Source organism: Nanorana parkeri, unplaced genomic scaffold (genome assembly GCF_000935625.1).
Source record: "Nanorana parkeri isolate BGI_ZX_2015 unplaced genomic scaffold, ASM93562v1 scaffold262, whole genome shotgun sequence".
Taxonomy (NCBI): Eukaryota; Metazoa; Chordata; class Amphibia; order Anura; family Dicroglossidae; genus Nanorana; species Nanorana parkeri.
Window position 1 is genome coordinate 751,183 of NW_017306530.1, and position 27,490 is coordinate 778,672.

General features: G+C 42.9%; 1 protein-coding gene across 1 annotated transcript; it reads right to left on the reverse strand.

The window, feature by feature from the left end:
• Positions 1–5,388: 5,388 nt before the first annotated feature.
• On the reverse strand, positions 5,389–27,433 carry RAB20 (RAB20, member RAS oncogene family). The gene is made up of 2 exons (XM_018557007.1): positions 27,097–27,433; positions 5,389–5,961 (listed from the first exon to the last, which is right to left on the reverse strand). Exons 1-2 carry the CDS (start codon positions 27,284–27,286, stop codon positions 5,450–5,452), a joined length of 702 nt encoding a protein of 233 aa, XP_018412509.1. The 5' UTR covers positions 27,287–27,433; the 3' UTR covers positions 5,389–5,449.
• Between the last annotated feature and the right edge of the window lie 57 nt (positions 27,434–27,490).

A 27,490-nucleotide genomic window follows, 5' to 3' on the forward strand; every position in this document is an offset into this window, starting at 1 on the left:
GCAGTGCTTACGTAATAAAAATGTTAGAACCAGTTTGTTGCAGTCAAAACCTGCATGATGGATACACACCACACCGTTCCCTTTATTCCATAGTCACATGTATAAAGCAATTTTTTTCAAAACTTGCGTAGTGTGTCAAATGTAGGAAATTAAATTTTTTAATGGTACCGCAACTGAAAGAGCTGCAGTAAAATGGCCGTTATAGTGCCAACTACAGTGAGACTAACTTTGTAACTCATCAAATTAATATCACTAGGAGGCTCTTGGGTCTTTAACCCAGGCTGTGCACAGGTTCCTAAAGTGTACTTAAATCTATAAAACAAAAAAGAGAAAATGGTTTACCCCATACTTACCATAATTGTTCTTTGCAGCTGCATCCTCATGTCAGTCTACTGCAGGTTTGGCTCTGCCCTGGACCTCTTCAGGACAACCCCTTGACTAGTCCCTCCTTTGCCCAGCTGCCCAGTGTACAGGAACTCCATGGAAAGACTTGAAAACAGAACAGGGTGGGAACACTAGGCTGACATGAGGATGCACCAGAAAAGGAAAATTGCGGTAAATATGGGGTAAACAGTTTTCCGCTTTCCTGCAGCACCTCATGTCAGCCTACTGTGGGAGGTAATTTGCAACATCCATACATAAAATACTGTGAAATAATTTACTCAAAACTGAAGACACAACAGGAGAAGCATAAGAACCCAGAGGATGCAAAGAAACATAAATCTTGTAATGTTGAATGAAGATGTTAAATGTCAACCAGCTGGCTGCCATGCAGACTGACACCTTGGCGAAAGACAACCGTAAATCAGACATGGCCCTGGTAGAGTGAGAGTGAATCTCTATTGGAGGAGTAAGACCCATGGCCAAATAGTCTTCGCATTCCAAGCTGAGGGAGCTTTTGGGGAAACCATCAGATATCTCCTGGAGCCTGTTGTGGAGCGTGGAGCATGTGGTGTGTCGACCTTCTAAAACTGCTGGTTCTTAAAAAGGTAAGAGTGCTAAGGCTCTCTTTCTCACATCCAATTTGAACAGGTCCCCCTCATCTAATTCAGAATTCTCTGATTTTCACAACAGCCTTCATGAACCAAGACACTAGTGCTTCTAATTTCAGATCTAAATTGAGACCTTTGAGATTCAGGTGTTGGAGTTCACCTTGCTACAGGAGATCCAAAACTACTGGCACAGGAATTGGTGATTCTACTTTCATCTTCCAGAGTAATGGAAACCAAGGCCAGAAGGGAAGGCTGGCAATTGCCGATACTCGCTCCCCCTGAATCTTCAGGTGGACCTGTAAGATCAATAGATTTGGAGGAAATATGTATACCAGATGAAAGTCGCATGCTACTACCAGAGCATCTTGGGCTAGAGCCAGAGGATCTAGCCCAGTGGTGGCGAACCTTGCCACTCCAGCTGTGCCAAAACTACATATCCCAACATGCATCTGCCTCTGGGAGTTATGTCTGTGGCTGTCAGAGCCTTGCAATGCCTCATGGGACTTGTAGTTCCAAAACAGCTGGCGTTCCAAGGTTCGCCATCACTGATCTAGCCCAAGAAAAAAAAATGTAGGACAGTGTTGGCAGTGGACACCATCAAGTCCACTTCTGGGCCTCCTCATTGGTCAAATATCCTCCTCAGATAATCAGTGGTCAATGTCCATTCGTTGGGGTCGCTGAGCCTATATGCAGTCTCGATAGATCGTTAGACAACGGTATCTCCTTGTCTGTTTTTATAAGCTACAGCTGGTGTCATAACAGACTGTCAAAGAACTTGAGTGAATGGAAGATAGCCTCCAATTCCTGGAGATCAGATGGTAGGGTGGATCACCTTGCCCAGTGACCCCGAACCTGGTGACCTACGCTGTGTGCTCTCCAATCCTCTTGACTAGCATCCATTGTTCACATGATTCCTGGCCTCTGACCCAATGGTCACTACCCTGTGAGAGGTTGATGGGCTCAAACCACCAAGCAAAAGACTCACTCATCTTGACAGAAGGATGAATCATCTGAGATGAGGAGGTTACAGATCCTCCGATGCCACTTCGCTGATGTAACAGCCAGACTTGTTGCTGTGAGCAAACCCAGAACATGCATGCAGTCGCTCACCATCAACATAGATCTCATCACTCTTTGAACAAATTCCTGGAGGAACAGCATGCCGTCTTAATAGTAAAAGATTCTGGCACCATGAAGGCTATAGAAAGCAATAACGGAGGAAAGGATCTTTGAGAAGGTCCTTGGGGCAGTGCACGAGCCGAAAGGGCAAAACACAAACTGGTAATGATTTGTGCCAACCACAAACTTTTGATGGTGGCAGAATGAAAAGATAATGGTTTGACCGTATACAAAAAGGAGGAACCTTTACAGACGTATTCAGGAACTTGAGTTTGAGCATCAGCCTGAACTTTTAGGAGGATCTATTCACCAGGAACAGAGGAGAATGAATCACTATGCCTTATTCAATTTTCTGGAACAGGAATGATTGCACGTGAATGTGACAATTTTTTGACTTAAGAACACAAATACTGATGTTTCTCTGGAGATGATGGGATTCTTATCCCTATAAAGTAGGCCTCGGAAGGCTTCTTAGAAGACTTAATCCAATAGCCATTCTCCATGATGTTTACAATACAGTTGTCTAAAATCAACCTTGCCCAAGCCTTTCTGAAGTGCCAAAGTCTTGCACCAACAAGAACAGCTTGGTTGGACAAACCTTCAGGGCTTATCTGTGTTCTTAGAAGACTGATAGACTTGTAAGACAGCCTAGACTTATTAGTTCTATGGAAAGTCAATCGCACATTCTTTCAGGAGACTCTGTAATATTCCATCCCAGAATAACAATCTTTACTTACAATCCTGATTCCTGGGCCTTTTATTTGCTCAAAAAGGCTGATTAAAACATCTCTTCTGTGGAATCAGGCCAGATTTACCACCAGACACCTGCTAAATGGCTTTCTCTAACATCTTGCCAAAAAGAAACTTGTCCTGAAATGGGATGGAACACAATCTTTGTTTAGATGCCATGTCAATCAACCAATTTCTCTTCCTCAGAGTTGCACTCAGAGTTTTAATCTTGTGCCCTTTGCCTAGGAGAAGAACTTCATCCTTAGACGAAACGGCTGAGCGCCTTCTCAAGGCTTGCTAGCTGTGTATTCCCTTATGCTATCTGCCACTGCTTTTTTTTGATGTAAGAACAAAGTTCCTTTGTCTCTTTATCATAAGCTAGTTCTTTAAAGACAAGTAGTGCAAACACCAGACACTGTGCATGAAAAAAAACAAAAAGAACAAATATGTTTCCCACTCCAAAAACCAACAGAAAATATCAGCCAGGCCAGAGGAACAAGAGCCAAAGCTGGTCGCCAATCAGGACAGCAGCATCTACTGTTGCCTAGCAGTATTACACCCACTCAGCCAGCCATGCCTACACTCCAAAAAGCCCAAGGTGCAGCACAAGTGATACAAAAGATTGTGTGTAAGGGAGAATGGGGCACCATACGGCCAGAAAAAGGTGTGTGCTCTGCCAAAGACTCTAGACAGAGATAGACAAGTACAGTGCAGGAGCTCCTGGTCCTATATGCAACTGATTGGACCTGCCAGACCTTCTGTCAGGTTAGGAATACATCCTGTACTTTACACAGGCAGCTACCAGTCCCAATACCAGAGGCACCCACTGCGCTAATCTCCCCAAGTGAGGCTGAACCTGGGGAGGACTAAGGCAGAGGAGACAATCTAACTTAAAGATAAACTAAGGTTGTCCAAGAGCGAGGACAGAAAACACATCTTTACAGTACACTGGACAGCTGTAAATTTAGGGGCCAGTCAAGGGGTTGTGCTGATGGGGTTAGGGGGTGCAGCCAAACCCACAGTAGGCTAAGGTGCTCCAGGGAATTTTATATGTTGTAGCTTACAAGTCCTTAGATGTGGTGCCTGCATTAGTATTTTTTTTCCGGCTTTTCTTTCCTTATTTGACCTGGTTATCATACATATATTTACATACCCTTTGCCTTCTCTTCAAGTTAAAAGTACATTCTTTGGTGCCAAGCCCCACTTCCTGTCACTAAATTGTCGAATTCCAGAGCCGCAGTGGAGAGTTTGGCATTTGACACATGAATGACAGTGGGCAGAGCTTAATCTCAACTTGGTTAAACAAACATTGATGCCCTTTTTACAGCCTGAGCCTCGGACATTTAGGGCTCAAAAGGGGTTCAGGACTAAAACAGTTACTTAAAAGCACTTTAACAATACAATACGGGTAACTTAGACACATTTCTCAAGAAACTTTCATCTATTACATATGACTGAGGATTAGTAAACCAAGTAAAAGCCTAATTGTTTTAAAAGCGTTCACTCATTTCTGGTAGAGACATGGGTATCCCATAAGCAGCGAGTATGTTTGTGTTTTGTTACTGCATTGAGGTTGGTTATTTGATTTAATCAGTTTAGGCGCAAACAGGACATGAGGTTCTTCTCTAGGGATCTTTACATTGATGCAGGAATTCACATTTTTCTTTAATAATAGTTATTGGTGTAAAACTACCCTCCCTTGTTAGCATGTCACTTATGCTAAATAGACAAAATCACTACTGACAGAATAAAAGCAAAATACATTTCACAAGAAAGTTCATATCTGTATTTAAGAATGTTCAGTGTCAGATCAATCATTGGTATTTGGTTACAAAAAAAAAAAAAAAAAATCACTGGTCAAGGATGATAAATTATTTTTCCCATACGTCTTGATTCAATAGATAAATATATATATGTCTGTGGTATAGAAAACAATGCAAGGCATACAAGCATAACAGGCATGGGAAAAAACAGATCAGCTGACCCGAAACTATGCCAGAAAACAAACCACTTGAAAACTAATATTGGCAATTAAATGTTATACATTAGGCTGAAGATACAAATTCATTGTTCCCCACATACATTTTTAATAGAAAAAATAGAGTTTTTAGGTATGTACAGAACAGTCAAACAGAAGGAGATATTTTCAGATCAGACTGCAATGAAGTAGGAAACAGCAAACGGTTTTAAACAAAGGCACAAAAAGCAGCATGTGTAAGTATGACTTCCCCTCTGATGAAGAGAAAAATACTGTTATCTATTAGTATACAATCACATTCAATCTGTTATTGTTTTAACTGCTCTGATGAATTATTTATGGATGCTAATGGTTAACGCACTTTGCTATTGCTTGCTGCCCGCATTAAATAAGCTACTTTTGTTTCTTCCTACACTTTGACAGTTTTATTTTTTTTTAAGGTCAAGATCTTCAATCACAATAATTAATAAGGTAGTAATTTGAGTATTCAATACAATGTCCCAACAGATTCTGTGCAAAGTTCCATTCACTTTAATGGCAGCATTCTTAGCCATTTTTGTATTTAGCCTAATAATTGTGCTTGCATCTATTCCATCAACAGGCTTTGCTCGGTAGCCTGTGATATAAATGGTTAACAACAGCCAGACTTTGTTTGTTTCTTACTACTCTGTGCAAGGTTGACCGTGTCCTCTGGTCCATTGGCTTTCTTCTTCACAATCAATGGTATGACCATGTTGAAAACACTCTCAAATAGCACATCCACATTGTGTCCAGTCTTTGCACTGGTTTCAAAACACATCTTCTCTGCAGCTGGTGCATGGTTTTCATCCACCATCCTGTACTTCATTATGCGTTTGTAAAGGCCAATGGCATCTTCTGACTGGACCTGTTTACGAACTTTGGAGGTACTACAGGTGCGAGGTCTTTCCTCCTCAAATTCTCGGTCTCCTTCATAGTCATCAGTCAGGTCAACTTTATTTCCCACCACAGCAAAGAGGCAATCGTCACTGGCAGTATCGGTGAGGCCTAAGAAGCGGTCTTCAAGCTCCAGGAGGCTCTGCATATTGCTAACATCATAGGTTAGGATAATGGCAGAGGCTGATCTGCAGTACATAGAGCCCAGGCCATGAAACTGTTCTCTTCCTAGAATAGAACAACAACAGAATGTTAATGGGCAGGGTATACAAAGGAATAATTTGCTTTTTTGCATACTGCTGTATACAGCCATGATGGTCCATCAACTACAAACCGTACATATAAAGCAGTCAAACTAGTTCCAGAAGCTAAATCCAAAAAAACTCACCGCTCCAATTCCACCAGACTGCAGATCAATCATTGGGTGCAGGCTGCAGTGTGCTCCCACTCGTCAAACAATATCTCTCCAATCAGCCAGAAGAGACCGAGGTCCATAAAAATCCAACTTTATTGTTGTAAATTCCATGCAAAGTTCAAAATACAAGCTATACACCACCATAGTATCTCTCCGACTCCATCGCCTCTGAGGCGTGAGAAGCACTGGACTGGGAGAGATACTATGGTGGTGTATACTTTGAATTTTGAACTTTGCATGGAATTTACAACACTAAAGTTGGATTTTTATGGACCTCGGTCTCGTGCAGCTGACTGGATTGATATTGTTCAAGAAGCTATTTTTAAAATATGTTCTCCCCGTCCCGGTTCAGCAAGTTGGTTTACTTTTTTTCAAGACAACATTTTTCATCATAAGCCTTTAAAACAGGGAGGACTCCCCATTATTCACATGCATTTTATGGGGCCCCGATATAACATTTGATATAGGTGTCACTTTTTGATAGATTTATCAAACCAAAGTTACCTAGTAGTGCAAATAGTAATTAGATCATGTGCAAAGTGCAGTAACCCAGATCAACCTTCAACTTTCACTGGACTGAGCATGATACTAGTTACTACTGTGGGCTACTACACTTTACACATGATCATTACTATTTGTACTGCCTTGTTAGGAGGAAGGCTTTTATACAGTGCCTAAGCTGTGTGCTCAGTTGTAAAACAAATATGTCTGCTGGTGGGTCAGCTTTTTTAAACAAATATTTAAAAACAGAACTACGGGCAAACCTTTTTTGGTTTAAAATTCTCTTTTGGGTCACAGGGGGACATTTACTAATATCCTCCTGTGACTCAAAACTCAGCATAGCAGGCCACTGCTCGCTATATGCTGACAGCGCAGAGCAGCAAAGGAACCCGACAATATTGTCAGGTTCCACCCCGCTGCCTGATTGACAGCTGACTTTGCTTCTCTAGAGCCCAAGCCATCTGTGCCTGCCCCCTCCCCTGTTTGTCCCCCCCCCAGTCAGAGCGAGCAGTCAGCAGGTTTGTGATAGCTCAGCTCTCGAGCCGATGTGTGACACTGCACCTAACTATGGGGATGAGTGCTTTTAAGTTATCCCATATTTCTCCTTTAATATATTGCAGTTTACCTGTTCCTAGATGTGGTGGCTGCATTAGTTTCCTTTTTTGTCTAAGAACATTTTCAGCAAGTACAGAAAATACCTGTTGATCTTGCCAACTGGTCCTAGTCACCTCCTAAACATAGACTGGGGAAGGGTTAGGGAGTACAACATCTGAATAACAGAAATACAAAAACAAAAAACTTTAGCTAGCTGGATTAGGTTTAGTAACTGTAAAGATTGTAATGACTGAGCCCTCAGTCGAATTTATTACTTCCTTACTATCATTAACACCCCTCATGTCAGAATGTGAGAGTATCTTACTGATATAGGAAGTGAGAAGAAATTTCCTTTTTGTGAGACAGAGCAATATAAATCTGGAAAGGCTTTAGATCATTCACAAAATGTAAGGAAAAAAAAGAAACTGATTTGGATTTTAGACATTAAAAGTAGTATTAGCCTCACAAACCGGTTATATAATAACGAATCCAGATTATTATTATACAGGATGTATATAGCGCTAACAATTTGCACATCAATTTACAATATAAGGAAGACATTACAATTACAATACAATCCAAGACAAGATGGTGAGGAGGGCCCTGCCCGTGAGGGCTTACAATCTAAAATCAAACAAATATCACTTGTCCAACAAAGAATTTCTTTACATTTTTGCCCAAACACTTCTAGTCATCGTGTTTCTAAACAACTACAATTCTCTCAGCCCGGCTTCCCTGAACTTCCTGTCCAGTAAAAGATCACAAGGGAGAGAGCAAATTCCAGCAACTATCCATCTACTAGCTTAGAGAAGAGCAACGGAAGGGGGCAGGGAAGTGTCTTGCCTTGCTGTGCCTGTGGGTTTGTGAAGACACACACAGCTTACTAGCAACACCATAGGACCCTGCAAGGGAAAGGAGCCACCCTAAAAAAGGATATCAGGGACAGTACTCAGGGGACCAGATGATTCTGCAGGAAACAAAAAAACTTTTAAACAAGGAGCAGCATCCACAATAAGTGATTAAGGCTCCATTCACACAAACGGTAGCGTTCGGAACTAAACCTGTGCAAACGGTAACATATGTGCGTAATCCGCCCATAAAAATCACGCTTGGACTATTTTGCAGGATGCGTGGATGCCGCAATAGTCTAAACAATGTGCATGGCAATGCATTGTTTTTTAGGTTTAGCGCAGTTCCGCACATATTCGGCATGTGTGAATAAAGCCTTTAATCAGCATATCAAATAGATTAAAAACATTTTGACTTTAAATAACTCCAGGGAAAATTTTATTAACACCTGCAGTGGGGCTACCCCCACACTGCAAGGGTTAACTGCTCATTTGTGTCTAGTTGATCCTTTTGTCATCACGTTCTATGCAAGTGTATAAACATGAGGGCGCTGAGGAAAATTCCATCTGTGCAGAAGAGGGGGGGACGGGCTTTAGTGACAGGAGAACCAGGGAGGCGGCTCTCAGCAGTTCGAGTGAGTAGAATTTTGTTTTTAGCACCTAGACACAAATGAGCAGTTAACCCTTGCAGTGTGGGGCCAGTGTCACTGCAAGGGGTAATACATTTTTACCCCAGAGTTCTTCTTTAAATTTACTTTAAAGTGACATTAAAGTCAAAAAAATGTTTTTAAGCTATTTTGGATGCTGATTAAATCACCTAAAGCGGATGCTTCTCCTTGACGTTTAAAAGTTTACGTTTCCTGCAGAATAAGCTGGTCCTCTAAGCACCAGGCCTGATATCCTTGTTTAGGGGTGTCTCCTTTCCCTTGCATGGTCCTATGGAGCCACCCTTGTGTGTGCTAATAGGCAGTGTGTGTCTCCACAAACACACAGGCACAGCAGGGCAAGCCACTCCCCCGTCTCCTGCTGCAAGCTAGTAGTAGGACTGCTTCTGGAGACTGTGCGTATACTAGACAGGAAGTTCAGGGAAGCCAAGCTGAGAGAGTTGGAGCTGTTTGGCAACATGATGACTGTTTGGGCAAAAATGTAAAGAAATACTTTGCAAGGCAATGTATATTTGTTTGATCGGGATATTGAAGAAAATATTGAGCGCTTACCACTACTTTACATATGCTTACAGCAGGTTTAGTTCTACTGTCAAAGTTTCCAAAGCTTGAAGCTTGTTAAATGCATTGCAAATATTTGCTAAATTCAACATTTCTGCAGATTACTGTATTCAATCCAAGAATGACACATGTCCATGCCTTAAGAATTTAAAAGGGAGCATCACATGATATGAATGATTTTTCATGCAACTCTTATAACGAGGTTACAAGCATAGCAGCGCAGATGTTTGGAGATAACAGTGCTTTGGAGTCTTCTCTCCAAAAGGAGATGGCAACATTGGAAATGACACAGTATTCATGTAAAACCTGCTTGGCTGTGCTTTGGCAAGTGTACGCGTTCACATGACTAATCACATTTCCTTTTACTTCTACAACACATATACAAAAAGCAGGCGGCTCAATAGTGTAGACTATAAACATGCAGTCTAGAAACACTACTGGAATGGGAAAAATACAAATGTACCCTTGCAGTAGGGCCGCCCACGCACTGCAAAGGGTTAAGCTACTTGTTTTGTCTAGGGGAGTCAAATATAGTATATACTCACCTGATCTTCGGTCCCGCCAGGCTGCTAGACCGGTCCCTGCAGCGGCGATCTAAGGACCTCTGACATCATCACGTCTTATGCAGGTAAATTGACATGCGAGGACGTCGGGGAACATTGTACAGCCGGAGTGGAGTGAGGAAGAGAGGTTTGTGCCGACTGAGGATCGGGTGAGTATATCTGCTTTATTTGAGCCCCTAGACAAAATGAGCACTTAACCCTTGCAAGGTGGAGGTATCCCCATTGCATGTGTACGTTTTCTATTTTCCTGAAGTTCTTCTTTAATTAATATAGATCTGAAATGACTCATATAAAGGCACCCATGACACTTACAAGTCAGGCTTTGGACCATACAAGGTGTTTGTTTTCAGCTTGCAGTAACCTATTGCTTCAGCTTTGTTGTCAGGTGTAAATATCAGAATCTGTACAGCTAGGCGTATTATGAATCATGTTTATCTCCTGGCTGAATGCACCTTTGTATGGCTCAGATCCAGTCACATTCGCCACTCCCAGCTGCCAAGTGCTCAAGGAACAACAATGTATTATACTGAAAGCAATTCTCCTCCATATAGCTCAGCTGCCCTGAGAGTTCACAAAACACTAAATAACTTCTACTCATTGCTTTATCCTGAAAGGACACATTTCTCTGTGCTTTTCTTTTCTTTCCCTCTGCAGGGTAACGATTGCCATCGCCAGGAAACTCATTTTTCTGATGATGTCACCAAACTGGCCTGCAGAGGTTACCATTAAATGTTATGTTTGCCTTTTGGGCCATGTTTCATGTTACACCCACATTTAGGGCAGGGTTTCTTTTTTTAGCCACTGCACCTTTTTAACGTATGCAAAACCTGGAGGCACCCCAGACTACAATGTAAAAAATTTAAATTTAAATGTAATGTAATTGCAAAAAACAAACCCACCCCCCCAATATCAATACCAAACCCTTAACTTGGACAAGGTTCTGGTATGGATTTTAAGGGGGGGATCCTAGACAAAAGACAAGTGGAATTTTACACTTTCTTTTGCAAGACCAAGTGGAGTGTCCCTGTTTTCCCATCCCTTCACATCTGGGGCCCCCTCCACATCAGACAACAATTTGTTACCAGTTACACAGTAAGGTGCACACGAAATGGGCTTTGAACAGTAGAAAGGCATCATGGCACACTCACAAACCAGCATGTAAAACAACTTGTCTCACCACTAAGGACAATGACAGAGGTTTGGATACACGTCTTCACTATAAGAGGTGCCTTGGCGCGGCAGTGCGGCTTACACATCCTTTGCAGAAGACGTGTATCCAAACCTCTGTCATTGTCCTTAGTGGTGAGACAAGTTGTTTTACATGCTGGTTTGTGAGTGTGCCATGATGCCTTTCTACTGTTCTACCCTCCACATCAGAGTCCCCCTCTTTAGCAAAAATTTTAAGGCACCCCTGGCAAAGCCAGAAGGCACCCTTAGCTGCAACAGGACCCTGGTTGAGAAGGGCTGATTTAGGGTATAACATGAAACATGGGCACATCACAACTGCCCATCAACCCCCCCCTTACCTGAATTGCGGTGTTCTCCACACAAGCTTCTGCAGTTTTTTTTATTGGGTGTAGCTGTGCATTGCTCTGTCCACACAGAGAAACTACAAATCTCTACAGCCACCGCGGCAGACGGACTCAATGGAATGAAGTCACCGCACCTGTGGTCCAACAACACCTCCTCCCATTCACCGTACTGAATGTTCATACTTTTGGATGGGAGGAAGAGTCTGTAGGAGCCAGTGCATTGCACCCGCACATTGATTGTCATTTAAATGCTTTAATGGCTCCAATGCAAAAAAATATAGTAATAATAATAATAATAATAATAACAATAATAGGCAAAAAAAAATTATTTTACAGAGAGGTGTGCATTTATTATTTTTCGGGTGGAATATACCTTTAGGGGGAAAAAAGGGAAAGATCCTAAACTACCGTAACAAACAGTGTTACCATACATCATCACAACAGCGTACGAAACAAAGTAGAGCTGCGTTCACAGTGTTACAAAACATCATACATACGATGGAGTGCATATGAGTGGTAACAAAGAAGTTATTGGCCTGAAATGCCAGTGGGAAGAGGAATATTTCCAGCAGTGGGAAGCTTTCTTCAGGAATGTAAGATATGTGAGCAGCACATAGCATGGAAGTTTAGAAGCACAGAAGTGTATATTTATAGACTACATGATAATGAAGGTTCTCATTACTAGACTTCTAGACTGCTGAGCATCAATTGTCTATCTCAGCTTTATGTTGATCTCTTCATCCAATACATACACCTAGGGCAAGTTCACTCCAATCGCAGTGCGTTCCAGAGCGGTAGCTGCTGGAACGCACTGTAATCGCACATTAAACTCCTTCGTTCTGTGGCGGGTGGCGGTGCATTGAAGTAAATGGCACCGCAATCACACACCCCGCCCGCAGTGTTTTCGTACACGTGGCAAAACATTGCCTGCGTTCCTGTCCAGTGCGAATGCAAAAAAGTACTGCATGCTGCATTTTTTTGCGTTCGCATTGGATCGGAACGCAGGCAATGTTTTGCCACGCAGCCAAGCGTACTACAGGAGGGGGGGGCGAGGCTGGGGTGATATTGACTTCAATGCACTGCCACGCCCCTTCCCGCCCCAGAACGAAGGGGGGAGCTTAGTGTGCGATTACAGTGCATTCTAGCAGCTTCCACTCTGGAACGCACCGCAATTGGTGTGAATTGGCCCTTAATGACAGACATGCGTATACATCACAAATTCATTAGCTGTGCCTAGCCGAGATCATAAGTTTACCGAAACATCTCAAACTCCTTTTATGTGGCCCTCACACTAGTCTAAACGAAACGGGTCCCAGTCTTTATGGTGTCGTTTCCTTTCATTATTCTACAGTTTGGTGACATCAAATGTTACACAGTAAATCCGATAGAATACATTTTAAGGGTTTGAGGTTCACATCTACATGTTATGGCAACCCATGTTTTACCTGGCAATAGCGCACTCATTCGTTCTGTCACCCAATGCACTATTACGATAGAAGGCAACCAACCTGCACTGCAGAGCACAACAACGCACATGTGTTGTGGTGAGCTGCATTTAAAGCTGAAATTTAGTTATTTTTTGGGGGATACACAACCAAACACATTTGTTACATGTAATGATGTAAATCTCATATGTAGAATGTTGCTTCTTGTAAAAATCCTCCATCGTGTTGCTTTCATGGCTGCTGAATATTATCTTCCAGTGCTGTATGGGTTAACAGCAGCCACTGCTAGCATGAAGAGTTGTGTCGCCCATCTATCCCTTTATGCGCTATCCTCCATTCAGAGAACTCGTACTACTATTCCTCCACAATGTACTGCATCCTGTGAATGGTCCATGGAGATCCATCCACTCCTCCATGTACAGAAAGCATTCCATTGTGTTAGAATAATAGTAGCAGCTCTCTAAATAGAGGAGAGGGCATGAACTGGGCAGGAAAGTAGCGCAACACTTATTAAGTACCAAAAATGATATGCCAAGTACAATATCAAACAGCTATGAAGGCAACAGGAAGGAAGGATTTTTACAAGAAGCAGTAATCTGTAGGACATGGGCTATGCACCATTATACGCAACTAATGTGTTTGGTACGGTATCCAAAAAAAAAAAAAAAAAAACTAAACTTCAGCTTTAAAGAAAAGAGGTCAAGTCGATGCTTTTGCATAAGTTGTACTGCCAGCCCGTTCAAAATCAATGGGCTGCCTTAATCCAGGCCACCTAAACAGACAATAATGCATTGTACTAACATTGTAGTTTCTTTTAGTGGTTTTGCTACATTTAGTAAGGTCAGACAGACAAACACCCTTTTATATATTTATTTTACTTCTCTAGGATTTTCCTAAACGCACCATTTACACTTCTGCAGAGCCTACATAGTGCATATGGTCACCTTGTACATAGACTACGGAACATCAGCAAGCTGAAAGTTACTGAAGAATGTCTATTAATAAGAAGATTAGGTAAACACTTGCTATGGAGTAATTAGAGGAAAGTTTTAACAAGTATTTCAACATCAGGTTTCATGGAACAAGAAGGGGTGTCTGACCTCACATATCTGTAGATTGCCGTTTCCATACCAGTGTGGAATTTTCCTCTTTTGCTAAAATGGCCTTTTTTTGCTTGGAATTTTTCATGTGAGCGCCTGTACTGCTGAATGCTTTTCCAAGTACGTAAGCAAGTGATTTCCAACTGTACTTTGCTCACTCATCTCCCACACTCACTCGCAGCATCTCAGTGAAAGCACTACATCCTGTTAGCACAGAGATACTTGTAAATGGCCACCAGTATTTTTAGCCATCTACATTTTTATGTACAAAAGTGCTTAGTGTAAACAAAAAATGTCCACAACTGTGGACTTCTATATCCTGGTGTCCAAATGAAAAGCATTATCCTGTCAGAGGGTACGGAAAGCACAGGGCTGCTTGCTTTGCAACTTCACTACAACTGTGCACACTACAAAGGCCTCATACACATGGGCGTCTGGCGATTCCTGAAGCAAGAAGCTGCAAATTTTGCGACAGGAATCCCAAGTGTGTCTGTACAGATGCAGATGATTCAAGTTAATGATAGGGTGACAGGAGCCTCATCTGTCTATGGTTGTCCGCATGTAACTGTACATGGTACAATTATCTGTGGATTGGCAGAGATGCTTGACTCAGGACACAAGCTCTCTGCCAGGACAGGCATCTCCCCTCATCCACGTGTAATCGTACCATGCAGTGGCGTAACAACCGGGGGGCACTTGCCCCGGGCGCAGGACTGAGGGGGGGCTCCGTCACGACCCCCGCTAAATAACTCTGGTTACGCCACTGGTACCATGTACAATTACATGCGGACAGCCATAGACAAATGAGGCTCCTGTTACCCCATCATTAACTTGAATTGAGTGCATCTGTACAGATACACCTGGGATTCTGGCCGCAGTAATCCCCAGACGCCCATATGCATGAGGCCTAAAGGAGAAACATCCAATGCAATTCCAGCTTGCTTTGTAACTAAAGAACTAAAGCAGGTGGAAAGAAGACTCTTCCACCACTGCAGAAAGAGGGTAAACTTCCTCTCCCTTCCCGTTCTGTATATTTCACATAAAGTAAAAAGAACTCTCCCCAAAGGAAGGGGAAATCCCACCATTGACAGTTGCAATGGAAACTAGATCCTTCTCACCTGCTGTTCTTGTGACAACCATGACCAGCACTTGGGCGGAATGTCCTCATTTAAGGATTTGTTCACACCAAATGGAGACCAGATCTGCATGAGTTTCTGCAATGTGTTATACCGAGTTTTTGATGCGTTCCGGGCCGTTTTTGGTTTTAAAAAAAGGGCTTTCAGTGCATTCCAGGGCGTTTGCATGCATTTTTGATGCATTTGCATGCGTTCCAGAGCAGGTAAAATAGGGCTTGCTGCAGTTTTTTTACATGCTCTGGAACGGAACGCTGCGGTGTGAACTAGAGCCCAAAATACCATTGGAATACATTGGACGCAGTTTTGATCCGGTCTGTAACTGCTCTGCTCCTGGAACGCGCTTCATGTGAACAAGCCCTTAGCAATAAGCAAGTAAAACCTGAAAGACGTAACATTTCCCCACTCTATACAAACCCCTTTTTGTTTGGCTGGAGTTCCATTAAAAAAAAGAGAGAAATGTTCACCCCACTAAAAAAGAAATGAGGGAACACCAGCCATTAATTAGATAACAGTCTGCAGGAAAAGACCTGACAAAGAATATAGGGTTGGAAGGAACAGCCCCCTTAAAAATGAACAAAAATGTATCTTATTTGTGTATCACTTGGCTGCAGATCCTCAAATCATCTCTGAATTGGTGCTGACACTGTCCTTCCTTCTTGAAGGTGGCTACTTTTATTCCCCATGGTCCCTGTGTTTGTATTGTAAAGTAGTCACCGCTCCAAGCTCATTCCCCTGATGGACTACAATCTTATGTTTAGTTTACTAATTTGTATTGAGATTGTAGTGCACCACAAGAGCGAGCTTGGAGTGGTGGCTACTTTACAGCACACACAGGGACCATGGGGAACAAAAGTAGCCACCCTCCAGAAGGAAGGACAGTGTCAGCATAAATTCAGAGATGATTTGAGGATCTACAGCTGAGTGATACACAAATAAGATACATTATTGTTATTAGTTAAGGTTCTTGAATAAGTTTTTAAAGTTTAACTCCTGAGTTCAGTGTCACTTTAAAGTGACATTAACCTCGCTGGCGGTATTCCCGAGTGTGGCTCGTGGTTAATTTTCTGTACCATAAGCGGTAACCCCGAGCCAGACTCGGGAATACACAGCGCGTTTCTTACCTTGTCCCTCGAGCCGCGTGTGTCCTCCGGCCGATGTCAGCATCCGTCTTCCAGGTTCCGTCCCTTGCGAGCGTCCGCGTCGCAGGGGGGCGGAACCGGCGGGAGATTCAAAAGTTAGAAAAAAAAAATTGAACGAAAAAAGGAAGAAAAAAAAAATCATACCGCCAGGGAGGTTAAATGTAAAAAAAAAATGTCCCTCCCCCCCACCCCCCAATGTTAATGTCAGCATTTACCTTAAATTATGTCTCTTAATCCGATCTTCTTTCCTGTCTTTTTCATCTGTCCCTCCAGCGCGGCGGTGGATCTCCGATCCAGCGCTGACTCCTCTGTCCTTGCTGGCACTTCCTGTCCCACGGTGTCTGCATGCGGGCGCACGCGTCCATAGACTTACCTTGTATCTCTCCATGTCTCCTGGCCGAAGATGTGAACTGTGCTTTGCGGCCGCACAAGAATTTTCACATTTTCGTACGGGAGTGCGCGTATATTTTTATTTTTTTTTACACTTTTTGCTAGCAGTAGATATATCCAAAAAAAAAAACTTAGGGTTTAATAACGCTTTAAGTCTCTTCTGTTGTAGACTATAACCAACAAAAATACTTGATCTCAATGTGACACTGGATCTCTGTGCTACTGCCTGCTTTGCTGTAGAAAACACTAGATATTAAATTAGACAGTATGATGATGTTATGTGCCACAAACATTTGACGCTTTAGGGATGGTGTGTCAAGACTTGAAAATGCTTATAGATGACTGAATTAAGCTGCAGTGGAAGAGGATTGTACAGCCAATGTTTGTAAATCAAAGATTATAAAGAAGTATATTGGCAAAGTTCTCAAAAGAAAAAGACAATAAAGTGCCAACTAACCTGGAGTATAGTACATACAGTACAGTCAGGAACAAATCTAAACACATATACAAACTGCAAAAACCTAAATGAAGCCAAACACTCACAGCATATTGTCCAAAGAGATCTGGTTAGAAAGTTATTTTAACACCCAGGTCTCCAAGGTAGTTAAACTCCCAAATCCATCCAAAGAAGGAAGCAATGCGCTAATCAAACGAATTTCCATAAATATTTAAATACTGGTGTACAGAGGCAGAAGTAAAAACAAGTACTCATTGTTTACAGGTTACCAAGAAAGCTGAACCGGAGGAAACAAAGGTATTGCTGTGAACCAGTGCTTTCAGTAGTGTGCATATTATACTCTCATCTAGAGAATTAATTCCTAAGGTTGGCCATACACCTGTCAGTTTCATTCGTTCACTCCACAGACTGAATTAAAGAAATTGACGCGATTCCTCCATCAACACAAACAGCGTGTTGATCGAGGAATTGCTGCTGTCTGCATTGTATTCTGACAGGTGCCAATACCCGATCAGCGCGAGAAGCTCATTGGCTGTCGACTGTGGTCGTAGGAAGATTTTCCAGGCGGCTCCTTCGATCAGCTGATCGAGGAATGCCGGCTGAAAGGCAGCCGACAGCCCCACACACTATGCAAATTTTGGCCGGTACATTAAAAACCAGCCGAAATGCGGCCAGTGTATGGGCACCATTAGGGTATATCTAACCTTTAAAAAATGTGTTCTCTAGACAATATTGGTTACTTTAGAATGTTTCTCAACTTATGGTACATGTACTACTAAGTATGTATGGTCTTGCATCTAAAGGAGGGACATCTGCTTATTAAATTCAGTACATATAATATAAAACATGAGTTGATTACCTGATAACTCTGTTTCCAGGAATCTTCCAGGACAGCCATCGAGATATAGGCTCCGCCTACCTGCAACAGGAAACACATCATATAATGTTTTATTAAATGCTATGGAGGGCCACACCTACTTAATTCCAGAGAAAGATTATGGCATGTTGTTATTTAACATTAAAATAACAATCACAACTTATCCCAGAGATCATTTCCTGATGTACAGAGCTGACAATTTATGTACTGGAGCTTTTATCAGACTGTGATAATCTGATACATCATTTGATTCATTCTTCAAGGAGTTAAGCTTTAGTGCCAAATAAGATATTTCCAATTACCTAAAATCCTACATGACTACAGTGAAATCCTCCCTTGACAGAGCAGAGGAGGCCGCAACAACCGACAGAGCAAGGTCAGGCTCCTAAAATGGCAGAGACTAACTGCACGGGGCAAAATTCCAGGCTGTAAATGTTGGTTGCATCGGTAGTCACGCTGCACCGGAGCCGTGGCACATGGTATCCACCATGTCTAGAATCAGACATGTTGCACCACACGGATGGCACGCAAAAAAGCTCAAGGTATAAAGGGAAAGCCTTAGGTAGTCAAAAACCTAAATGCTTGGAAGCAGGATTAGGGTCAGGTGGCCAAAGATGATCAAGTTACTGTAGATGGGCAATAGAAACGTGCGCAACACTCCACCCAATGGATGCTCAATTCCTCTTAGTTAACCCCTTCCGCTATGAAACTGATAGAAAGTAAAAAAATTCGAATGTGCTCAGAGGTTCAAATAATTCGAATGTGCTCAGAGGTTCAAATGAGGTAGCTCCCAGTGCTTAGCTCAAATGGCCTACTCACAAAAAGAGGTCTTCAGAGACCAGGTACAGCACTCCAAAGCCAATACGGATAGCTGTCAGGTACAGGCATGCACAAGCAGCGATGTTGCAGGAATCTTGAGTAAAGAAAAAAAACCTAATAAAATAGGTTAGACTTTTCTCAGCAGAACTGAAGAAAAGACATCCATCCTCCTGGAACACTAGCAGAAAACTAAGACATGCTGGGAGTAGGAAGGGTTATTCTAGGCTAACCTATTTTTTTTCGGGATGCGCCGAAACTGAAAACAATATTTAATTTTTTATTATTATTTTTACTTTTAGGGGCTTTGGGGAAATATCTGGGATCTAAACAGACCCCCTGATATTTCTCTTTTAGAATAGACAAAGAGATTAAGGACACGGAGTCCTCAATCTCTTATTCTGCAGCCCCTGTTATGAATTACCAGGAATCCTCTATACTGAGTGTTCCTGTTCATTCATAAACGAGGTGATAGTATGAGTTACTATGTCTACAATCATGAATGAACAGGAAGCGATTTAGAGCACTTCCTGTTCATTCATAATTGAGGACACAGTAAGCACACTATGACCTCAACTATTAACAAACACTCAGCGATCAGTTCTGATTGCGGAGTGCTTGTAAACCGCTCTCCATCCCGACACCTCCGCCTGCCACAGGGGGCCGAGTGGAGCGGTGCAGGAGGAGAGCTCGGCCTCCTGTGACAGCTGACAGCTTCTCTCCTCCTTGCACCGCCCAGCTTGGCATCCTAAGAGCTTTTCTCCTCCCTGCTGGGCGTCAGCAGCTGGATCCTCGGTGTCCCCTCAGACTCTGCCGACACAAGCAGGGCAGAGCAGTGGGCATTGGAGGAGACATAGACCGGCGCCCAGAAGGGAGGAGAGAAGCTGTCAGGATGCACCGAATTTTCAGCCATTATTGTACTACTGGCATTCTGCCCCAGTACCATTTTCGGCCAAAATATTTTGGCAGCCAAACTTTTGGTGCATCCCTTATTTTTTTTCCGTTGCTTCTGTCCAATCCTCCTGTAAGCAGCAGTATAACCTGACAGTATATGGCTTCCTGTGTCCCTCAATGGATGAGAAAGAAAAACGATGAGGTCAGGAAGATGGGTAAAAGGTTAAACACACAACAGCAGAATAACAGCAACAGAGGAAGTATTACTGATTTTACAATAACTGCAAAAATCTCTTCCTTATATCCACATAAACTATTAACCGATTCACGACCATCCATAAATAAAGAAACATGGAGATTTGTTAATGAAGAAGTGAGCATATTTGGTACTGAAGTGCAACACCCATTAAACATAAGCCATGGAAATCTTAGGTGGTCAACTAGTGTCCCCATTGGAAGATTTCCCATATGTTCCTGTTAAGATGACAACACAGAATTTGTGAAACACCAGGACGCATACAGAGGGTGAATCTAATCCCTCTCCAAACCATCAACAAGTTTTGGCTTCAGTTGCACTTTCATTTATACGGTAAGCTTTCGTTGATCTAGCCAGCAGTTGAAATCTTACTATACCTCCCCCCCCCAAAAAAGTAATGAATTAACTTGTTTGTTCAACTTAAAGGTGCCCATACACTGCACGATTATTGTACAAGAATCGCCCAAGTGTATGGAAGGCGTGCGGCCGTTTCTACTGTACGGTCGCACATCTTCCGTCGAACCAGCAGGCTAGAAAACCCGCCGAGAATCGTACGATTCTGGCCTGCTTGTTCAACAACTGCCGAACGGGCCGCACACTGCCCGTTTGCAGTCATCGGAAGCCCGCCCCTCATTGCAGTCATCGAAAGCCCGCCCCTCAGGGGGGCGGGCTTGCGATGATCGCAAGTACAATCTGCCTGTCCAAGATGGGCAGATCATACGTTTTAATTACTTTACAATCCTCGCAAGACAAAAGTCTTGCGAGGGTTGTAAAGTGTATGGCCACCGTTAGACTGCTTAAATACATGACAGGTTTTCTTTAAATTACAGTCTGGCTATCCTAGGCATTGAATGGACAACTGTTGGTGAGAGTACATAATGGCCTACAGCTGCTGAGAAAAAATGATAACACTGCTACTCCTAACTTTCTGGCGTCTGGATTCCATTATGCTTACATTTCCATTAGCTCGTCCATATTAGTACCACAGGTCCTAGATCATCAATTAATCAATCCTTCAAATTGATGCATCATTACCATGTGGTTAACCAGCTTTCAGAGGAAACCGCTTTAAAGAACTGATAAAATGGCTGGATCAGACACTGACTCATAACTGCTTGATATCAGTGGTTATCATTGTCTTTTGGTATTTGTGCAAAGTTTGCCATACAAAAAACTATTTTGTGTTAAGGCAGATAGTTTACTTAGAATCGCCTTTAAAGCACCATAAACACTGGAAATAAAAGGCAAAGTCCAATTTTTAGGGAGGAAAAAAAAAGAAGAAAACAACACATGCACACTTCTTCATAAAAGAAAAAAAATGTGCATTTATTATGTTTTCGCATAGAAACCAATCAATACAAACACAATCAGTGAATCATGGGTGCAATGGTCTGGCTCCTGCAGACTCTCCCTCCTGTCCATGTCTGTACCTTGGTATGGACATACAGTAACATGGACGGAAGAAAGAATGAATGGACTACAAATGCAGTAAAGTCACCGCACTTGTATTACATGGAGAACTACAAGTTCCTCTGCTGTGGTGGCTGATGGGACTTTCTCCATTCACAGAGCCGGTCAAATGATCTGTGAATAGATGATGCAGCTGTGTGGGTGGAGCAATGCGCAGCCACGCTGAATTCAAAAGTTTACAGAATCCTGTAGGGAGAAGAACCTCACAATTCAGGTGGTGGGGGTCAGGGGGCTGCAATGTAACCTTGTTTCATGGTACACCCTAAAAATTTACACTGAGCAATTTGGGATTCCTCCGGCTGGAACCTACAAATTCCTGCAGCAGGAATCCCAGTTGTACCATTGAGATGCAGTCGCTCTTACCATTTAAGTTAATGACAGGGTGACAGTGGCCAATCTGTAAGCGTATGAGATACCAATTACATGTGGTTTTGGAGTAGATCACTGTCCCTGGGCACATCTAACCTACGGATTCTTGCGGCAGAAATGCCAGGTGTCCCATTTAGATACAGCCACTGTATCCGTTCAGGTTAATGAATGGGTGACAGCGGCCAAATCTGTAAGCAGCAGTCGGCATGTAAATCGTATACAATACAATTACATGCTGTTTTTAATAGATCACTATCCCTGGACACAGCAGCAGGAATCCTAGATCGCCCAGTGTGAACAAGGTCATAGCCTTTTAAATACATTGCTTCAGGTGCTTTTGGAGCACATTTGGAAACACATCTGGCATCATGTAATGCTTTGCTATGGCTGAATGAACACTTCGAAATTCAGCAGCATCTAGGTGCATCAGTCTAGCTGAATTGTCTACGTCCGATGACCTTTCAGTCTGGTTCTATGTGGCTAAATGCATGTCAAAAATGTTTTAGCTGCGTAATCCCAGGAACATCTAAAACGTAGGAAAAAGTGATCTGGAAAGCATAATGTTTATATTTCCCATATAACTGTTCCTGTGTTTAACGCAGAAGGTCCTTGTTTGAGGCCTAAAGTGTATGTCAAGCCAAAGACGTTTTTATTCTGGGTTTTGGAGATAGTGAGGAAAGATTATAACTCCTTTTGGGTTTTTACTGCTATCTGGGGCTCCGTTAGAGACAGCCACCCTCACTTTCTATCCTGGTGACAGCAGTTTTACCAGACAGGAAGGGACAGTGACACAGACAGAAAGACAAATCTGGCAGGGGTTCTAGTTTTCCCCACTCTACTAAAGACAATCGTTTGTGTCCGTTTTTGTTGCTGTTGGAGAGTTCCCCTCACTTCCTGTGTGGTAAAAAGTTTTCAGCAGGACAGGAAGTGAGGGGATTTTTTTTTTAACACAGCCCTGACATGGGTACTGACCCTTTGGAGCATGCCAGCAGTCACCAGAGAATACAGATCTGCCTTCATTCATCAAAATATAGGCAAGATTAGTTTGTTTATGGCCAGATATAGATGGTTTCCTATACATGATGATGGGGCTCTAGGGAGCTAAATGGATTTAAAAGTAACTATTTTTACACTCCAAGAATGAATTACAGGCCAAGCTGACCGCCCTGCATTCAGGGAACCCATTCGAAATATATGGAGGCAGCCATTGCTAACTTCCTTGTTTGTCTGTCTCGGTTTTCGATACTTTGAGCTGCAGGCTCAAAATATGAATGCAACAACTAAAATCAAATTGAGGTCAGAACGTTTGATACACATATATGAGTACTTACGCTAGTGGATCACCATGACTCCCAGGCAACTAGCATTCTCATAAGGAGATAGCAGCAACTGCAGTCTCTATATTTCTCAGTTGGATTCACACTCATACGCTTGTGGTAACATGCACTTAAACCCGAGCGTTAAGGTGCGTTACTGCAACACACATTATTGCGCTGCATATGTGCGTCACACTATATAGCCATCTTTAGGGCAAAAGGCTGCTATTGCTGACCACTGCATATGACAATGTTGGTTACCTGGTCCTTGCTTACAAGTGTCCCCTCCCCATTGGAAGATTCCTCTAACCTCTTGTTCTGGGGACAGCTCTATCATTTTGGATTTCCTTTCCCCTTTGTACAAATACAGGGGTAAAGCTCCCCAATTGGGTCATAGCCAACAAAAACTTGACAGAAGGTCTAACCCTTCCCCACTTGATCCAACCAGAGATCTACTTTGTTCCTAACATTGGGAGACTCAATGATTACAAATGTCTGCTGCATGCCAAGCCCCGTTTTGGTGAAATACTCCCTTTAAGAGGCCGCAAAGAAAAATGACACATACCAACCAATCAGATTTCTCTTTTCATCACTAGAAAGCAGTTCAAATAGACAGAGAGGTTTTTCTGGGTGGTTATAGGTTGTCACAATGTACTCTTTAACAAAACTTGGAAAAAAGTCACCTGAATAGACATTCTAACAAATGAAACATTTCCTCATACTGTCATTTCAATGCAAAGACTTTCAACATCTTAAACAAATTCAGACAAGACTACGTATTTGCATGTGGTCTGTGTGCCGGAGTTGCACAACTTTGGGTTTCCAAGAATTTGTGTTTTGACAGTTTCCACGACCAAGACAGACATTGTGACATGCTTAGGAGATTAAAGAGGTTTCCATATGATTGAAGGCCCATTCAGACCAGTCCATTCTTGTGCGTTGCATTAAGGCGCTTTTTCGAGTGCCTACACATGCGTTATATATTAAGGCTGCCAGAGCACACTATGGATCCAAAAAAAATGGACATGCAGCATTTTTTATTTTCCAAACCAGTGCACCACAAGGGATGGAAGTGTGTTACTGTGCGTTCTGGTCCACTGTAACGCATGTGTGTCAAAGCTGCACTGCCTTAGTGCATGGGGATGCCATTCATAATGTACTTTACCGCAATGTGCTTACTCACAAAGTGTGCATTGCTGTAACCTTGTTCTATGTTACGTAAAAATGATACATGTTCTATTTCCTGATACATACCCTATTTCCTTACCACACTTGTGTGAACTGAAGTCATAGGACACAAGGCTATTTCCCAAAACTGGTGTGAGCAAAATGTTACAAAACTTATTACAAAAGGATCAAATCTTAACCTGAAATTGCACAGTTTTAGGCCCCTTCCACATGGGCTGATTAGGAGGAGATCCAGGCATAGAGCCCTTCCTGACTGGAGTGATATGGATCAGATGTCATTGCGGTCATCTTGCAATGGAGGAAAGAACTGAAATGACAGGACCCCACGTCAGTCTTTGGACACTGCATGGTATTACAGAGATAGTAGATGCTCCCTATAGTAAGTACACTGCACGGTATTACAGAGATAGTAGATGCTCCCTATAGTAAATACACTGCACATTATTACAGAGATAGTAGATGCTCCCTATAGTAAATACACTACACCGTATTACAGAGATAGTAGATCCTCCCTATAGTAAATACACTGCACCGTATTACAGAGATAGTAGATGCTCCCTATAGTAAATACACTGCACATTATTACAGAGATAGTAGATGCTCCCTATAGTAAATACACTACACCGTATTACAGAGATAGTAGATCCTCCCTATAGTAAATACACTTGCTGTTACCTCTATTTGTAACCTATATGAAGATTTCCACATACCACAGCTGTACATTTCAAATGACATGTGATAACATCAGAGAAACTGGCATCATCACTCTAGAAGTCAAGCTGTAGTGAACAGGAAATGTTTTTGCTAGACATTGAACATTTCTCAATAGTTCGGTTTATGATAATGTTGCATGTTTTTAAAACTGAAAAAAACAACTGCCTTGTGTAAATGAATCCTATACTCTTTTCTTTTGGGATCTCCACCAACACATAATCTCCTCACTGCAGCTATCAAGAAGCTTAACACAAGAGTGTCACTATTCCAGCTGCATTAGAAAAAAACAACAAAACCCCTGCACAGTGGTAGTAAAAAGAGAACTATAGGGGAACCTTTTTGCCCATAGTTCTCTTCAGGGTCACGAGAGGACATATACTAATGGCCTCCGGTGATCCAAAACTCAGTATATGCTGAGAGCGCTGCAGCCAGGACGGATCCTGACAATACTGTGGAGATCCACCCCGCTGGCTGATTGACAGCTGGCTGGGCCTATCTAGAGCACTGGAGAAACGGAGAGGGGAGAGCGGTGACTGATAGTCACTTGGGATGCACCGATACCAATACTAGTATCGGTGCCGAGTACTCATACTTGCCCAAATGCTCCGATGCATTAGCTTCCGGCATCAGGAAACCGGGCAGCGTGTCATTACATGGCGCCCGGCTTTCTTATTGCCCAGAAAGCCAGCTTCACGCTTCCTCATCACCTGGTGATGAGGGAGCATGGAGCCGGCTTCCCGGCCAATCAGGAAGCCGGGCGCCATGTAATGATGCGTTGCCCGGCTTCCTGATTAGCTAGCTTCTCAAACAATCAGTAAGCCGGGCAACGCGTCATTACACGGCGCCCCGCTTCCTGAGTGGCCAGAAAGTCGACTACATGCTTTCTCATCACCTGGTGACAAGCATGGAGAATTCTTCCCTGCTAATCGGGAAGCCAGATGGTGAGTCTTTACATGCCGGTATGGGTGCATCCCTAAGGCCTGGTTCACACCTGAACGTTTTGTAGCGCGTTCAACGCTCGCCGAACGCTCTACAAAACGCTCAAACATCTAAATCCCATTGTATTCAATGGGTCTGGTTCACACCTTGCCGTATTTCCGTCCCGTCCGAACGCGATACAAAACGGCCTACGCCCAAAGAAGTACATGTACTTCTTTGGGGCGTTTTGGTCTCGCGTTTCCATTGGGATACAGCCAAGTAGCCCACAGAAAACGCGCGTTTGTCGCGGGTTTTTTTTACCGCGAATCGCGGTAAGACCGCGCGAAAGACACGCATATTCAATATGCCCGGGTGTGAACCCAGCCTAATGTCACCGTTCTGTGCAGAGAGAGGATCAGGAAGTCAGAGATCGGCGGGATGTGTTTGCTCACGTCCTGATCAATAGAACAATTAAACATCATATATGTTAATGTTCTGAAGAAGTTTTCAATCTTGTAAATCTGTAGCTTTCATTAAAAGGTTAGGTATTCCTGCAACTAGCTTCCTTGCTTAGGCAATTCTTGTTACAGGGTGACAAGGATCTCTTCCCGTCTCCCATTTGTGCTGCTGCGTTGTTACCCTGCAAGAACGGCTTCCAACGGAGACCACAAGTGGCCATTTTAATACACATTTTGCAGTCTTGGTCCACTGTTATCACCATCAGGAAACCACCACTGAAGTGCACGTAGACAGGAAGATGCTGCAAACAGACTGCAGGAGATCAGCAGCATTATGAGGCAACAAAGTATGAAAAAAAGACAATTGTTTATGAGACGCAGTGCTCTAGCCAACAAAACGTCACTTATTACATTTAATATACTTTGGTACCCGGATAAATAAACTCGTGTGTGCATGCATGGGAGTTATGTCGTTCCAGCCCAGCCAATCAAGATGGTTGAACATGCTGAACCTTTTAGATTGTAGGCCCTCCTTACCATCTTGCCTTGAAATTGTAATATCTTCCTTATATTGTAAAGCGCTGTGCACACTGTTGGCGCTATATAAATCCTGTATAATAATAACAACCTGGACAGAAGATGTCGGCGCCATAGGGAGAACTTGCAGACTTTGCTCCGATGGAGGGGGGTTATCAATGCCTTGTGTAAAGTAAGTTACTCTTAGGTGTACAAACACATTACCTGCAGTATCCCAGATGGATATGTTGTAGGGTCCCCACTGTTTAAGGTAAAAGGCTCCCCCAACAGTGCTGACTGTGTCTTGAAACCGCCTCTCCATGTATCTGTGCAGCAGTGACGTCTTCCCCACATTCATGTCTCCCAGAAGGACCACTTTTAGATCTGGCTTCTTCATCATACTGCCACCAGCCATATTCAGATGTGCCCACAGCAGCTGCAGAGTGACAACAAGACCAAGCCGATTCTGCTTGAGAGAGTCTGAGCCATAAAACACAGTGCACAGATCCCTGCCTGCTCCATGCAAAACTCTGCTCAGATCCCTGCCTGCTCCATGCAAAACTCTGCTCAGATCCCTGCCTGCTCCATCCAGAACCCTGCTGAAATTCCTGCCTGCTCC

Coding starts and splice junctions, on each gene's coding strand:
- RAB20 (XM_018557007.1), bottom strand. CDS start 27,286: ATGGCTGGTGGCAGTATGATGAAGAAGCCAGATCTAAAAGTGGTCCTT. Junction 5,962..27,096: donor ATCCATCTGGGATACTGCAG/GTAATGTGTTTG, acceptor GTTCTATTCTAG/GAAGAGAACAGTTTCATGGC.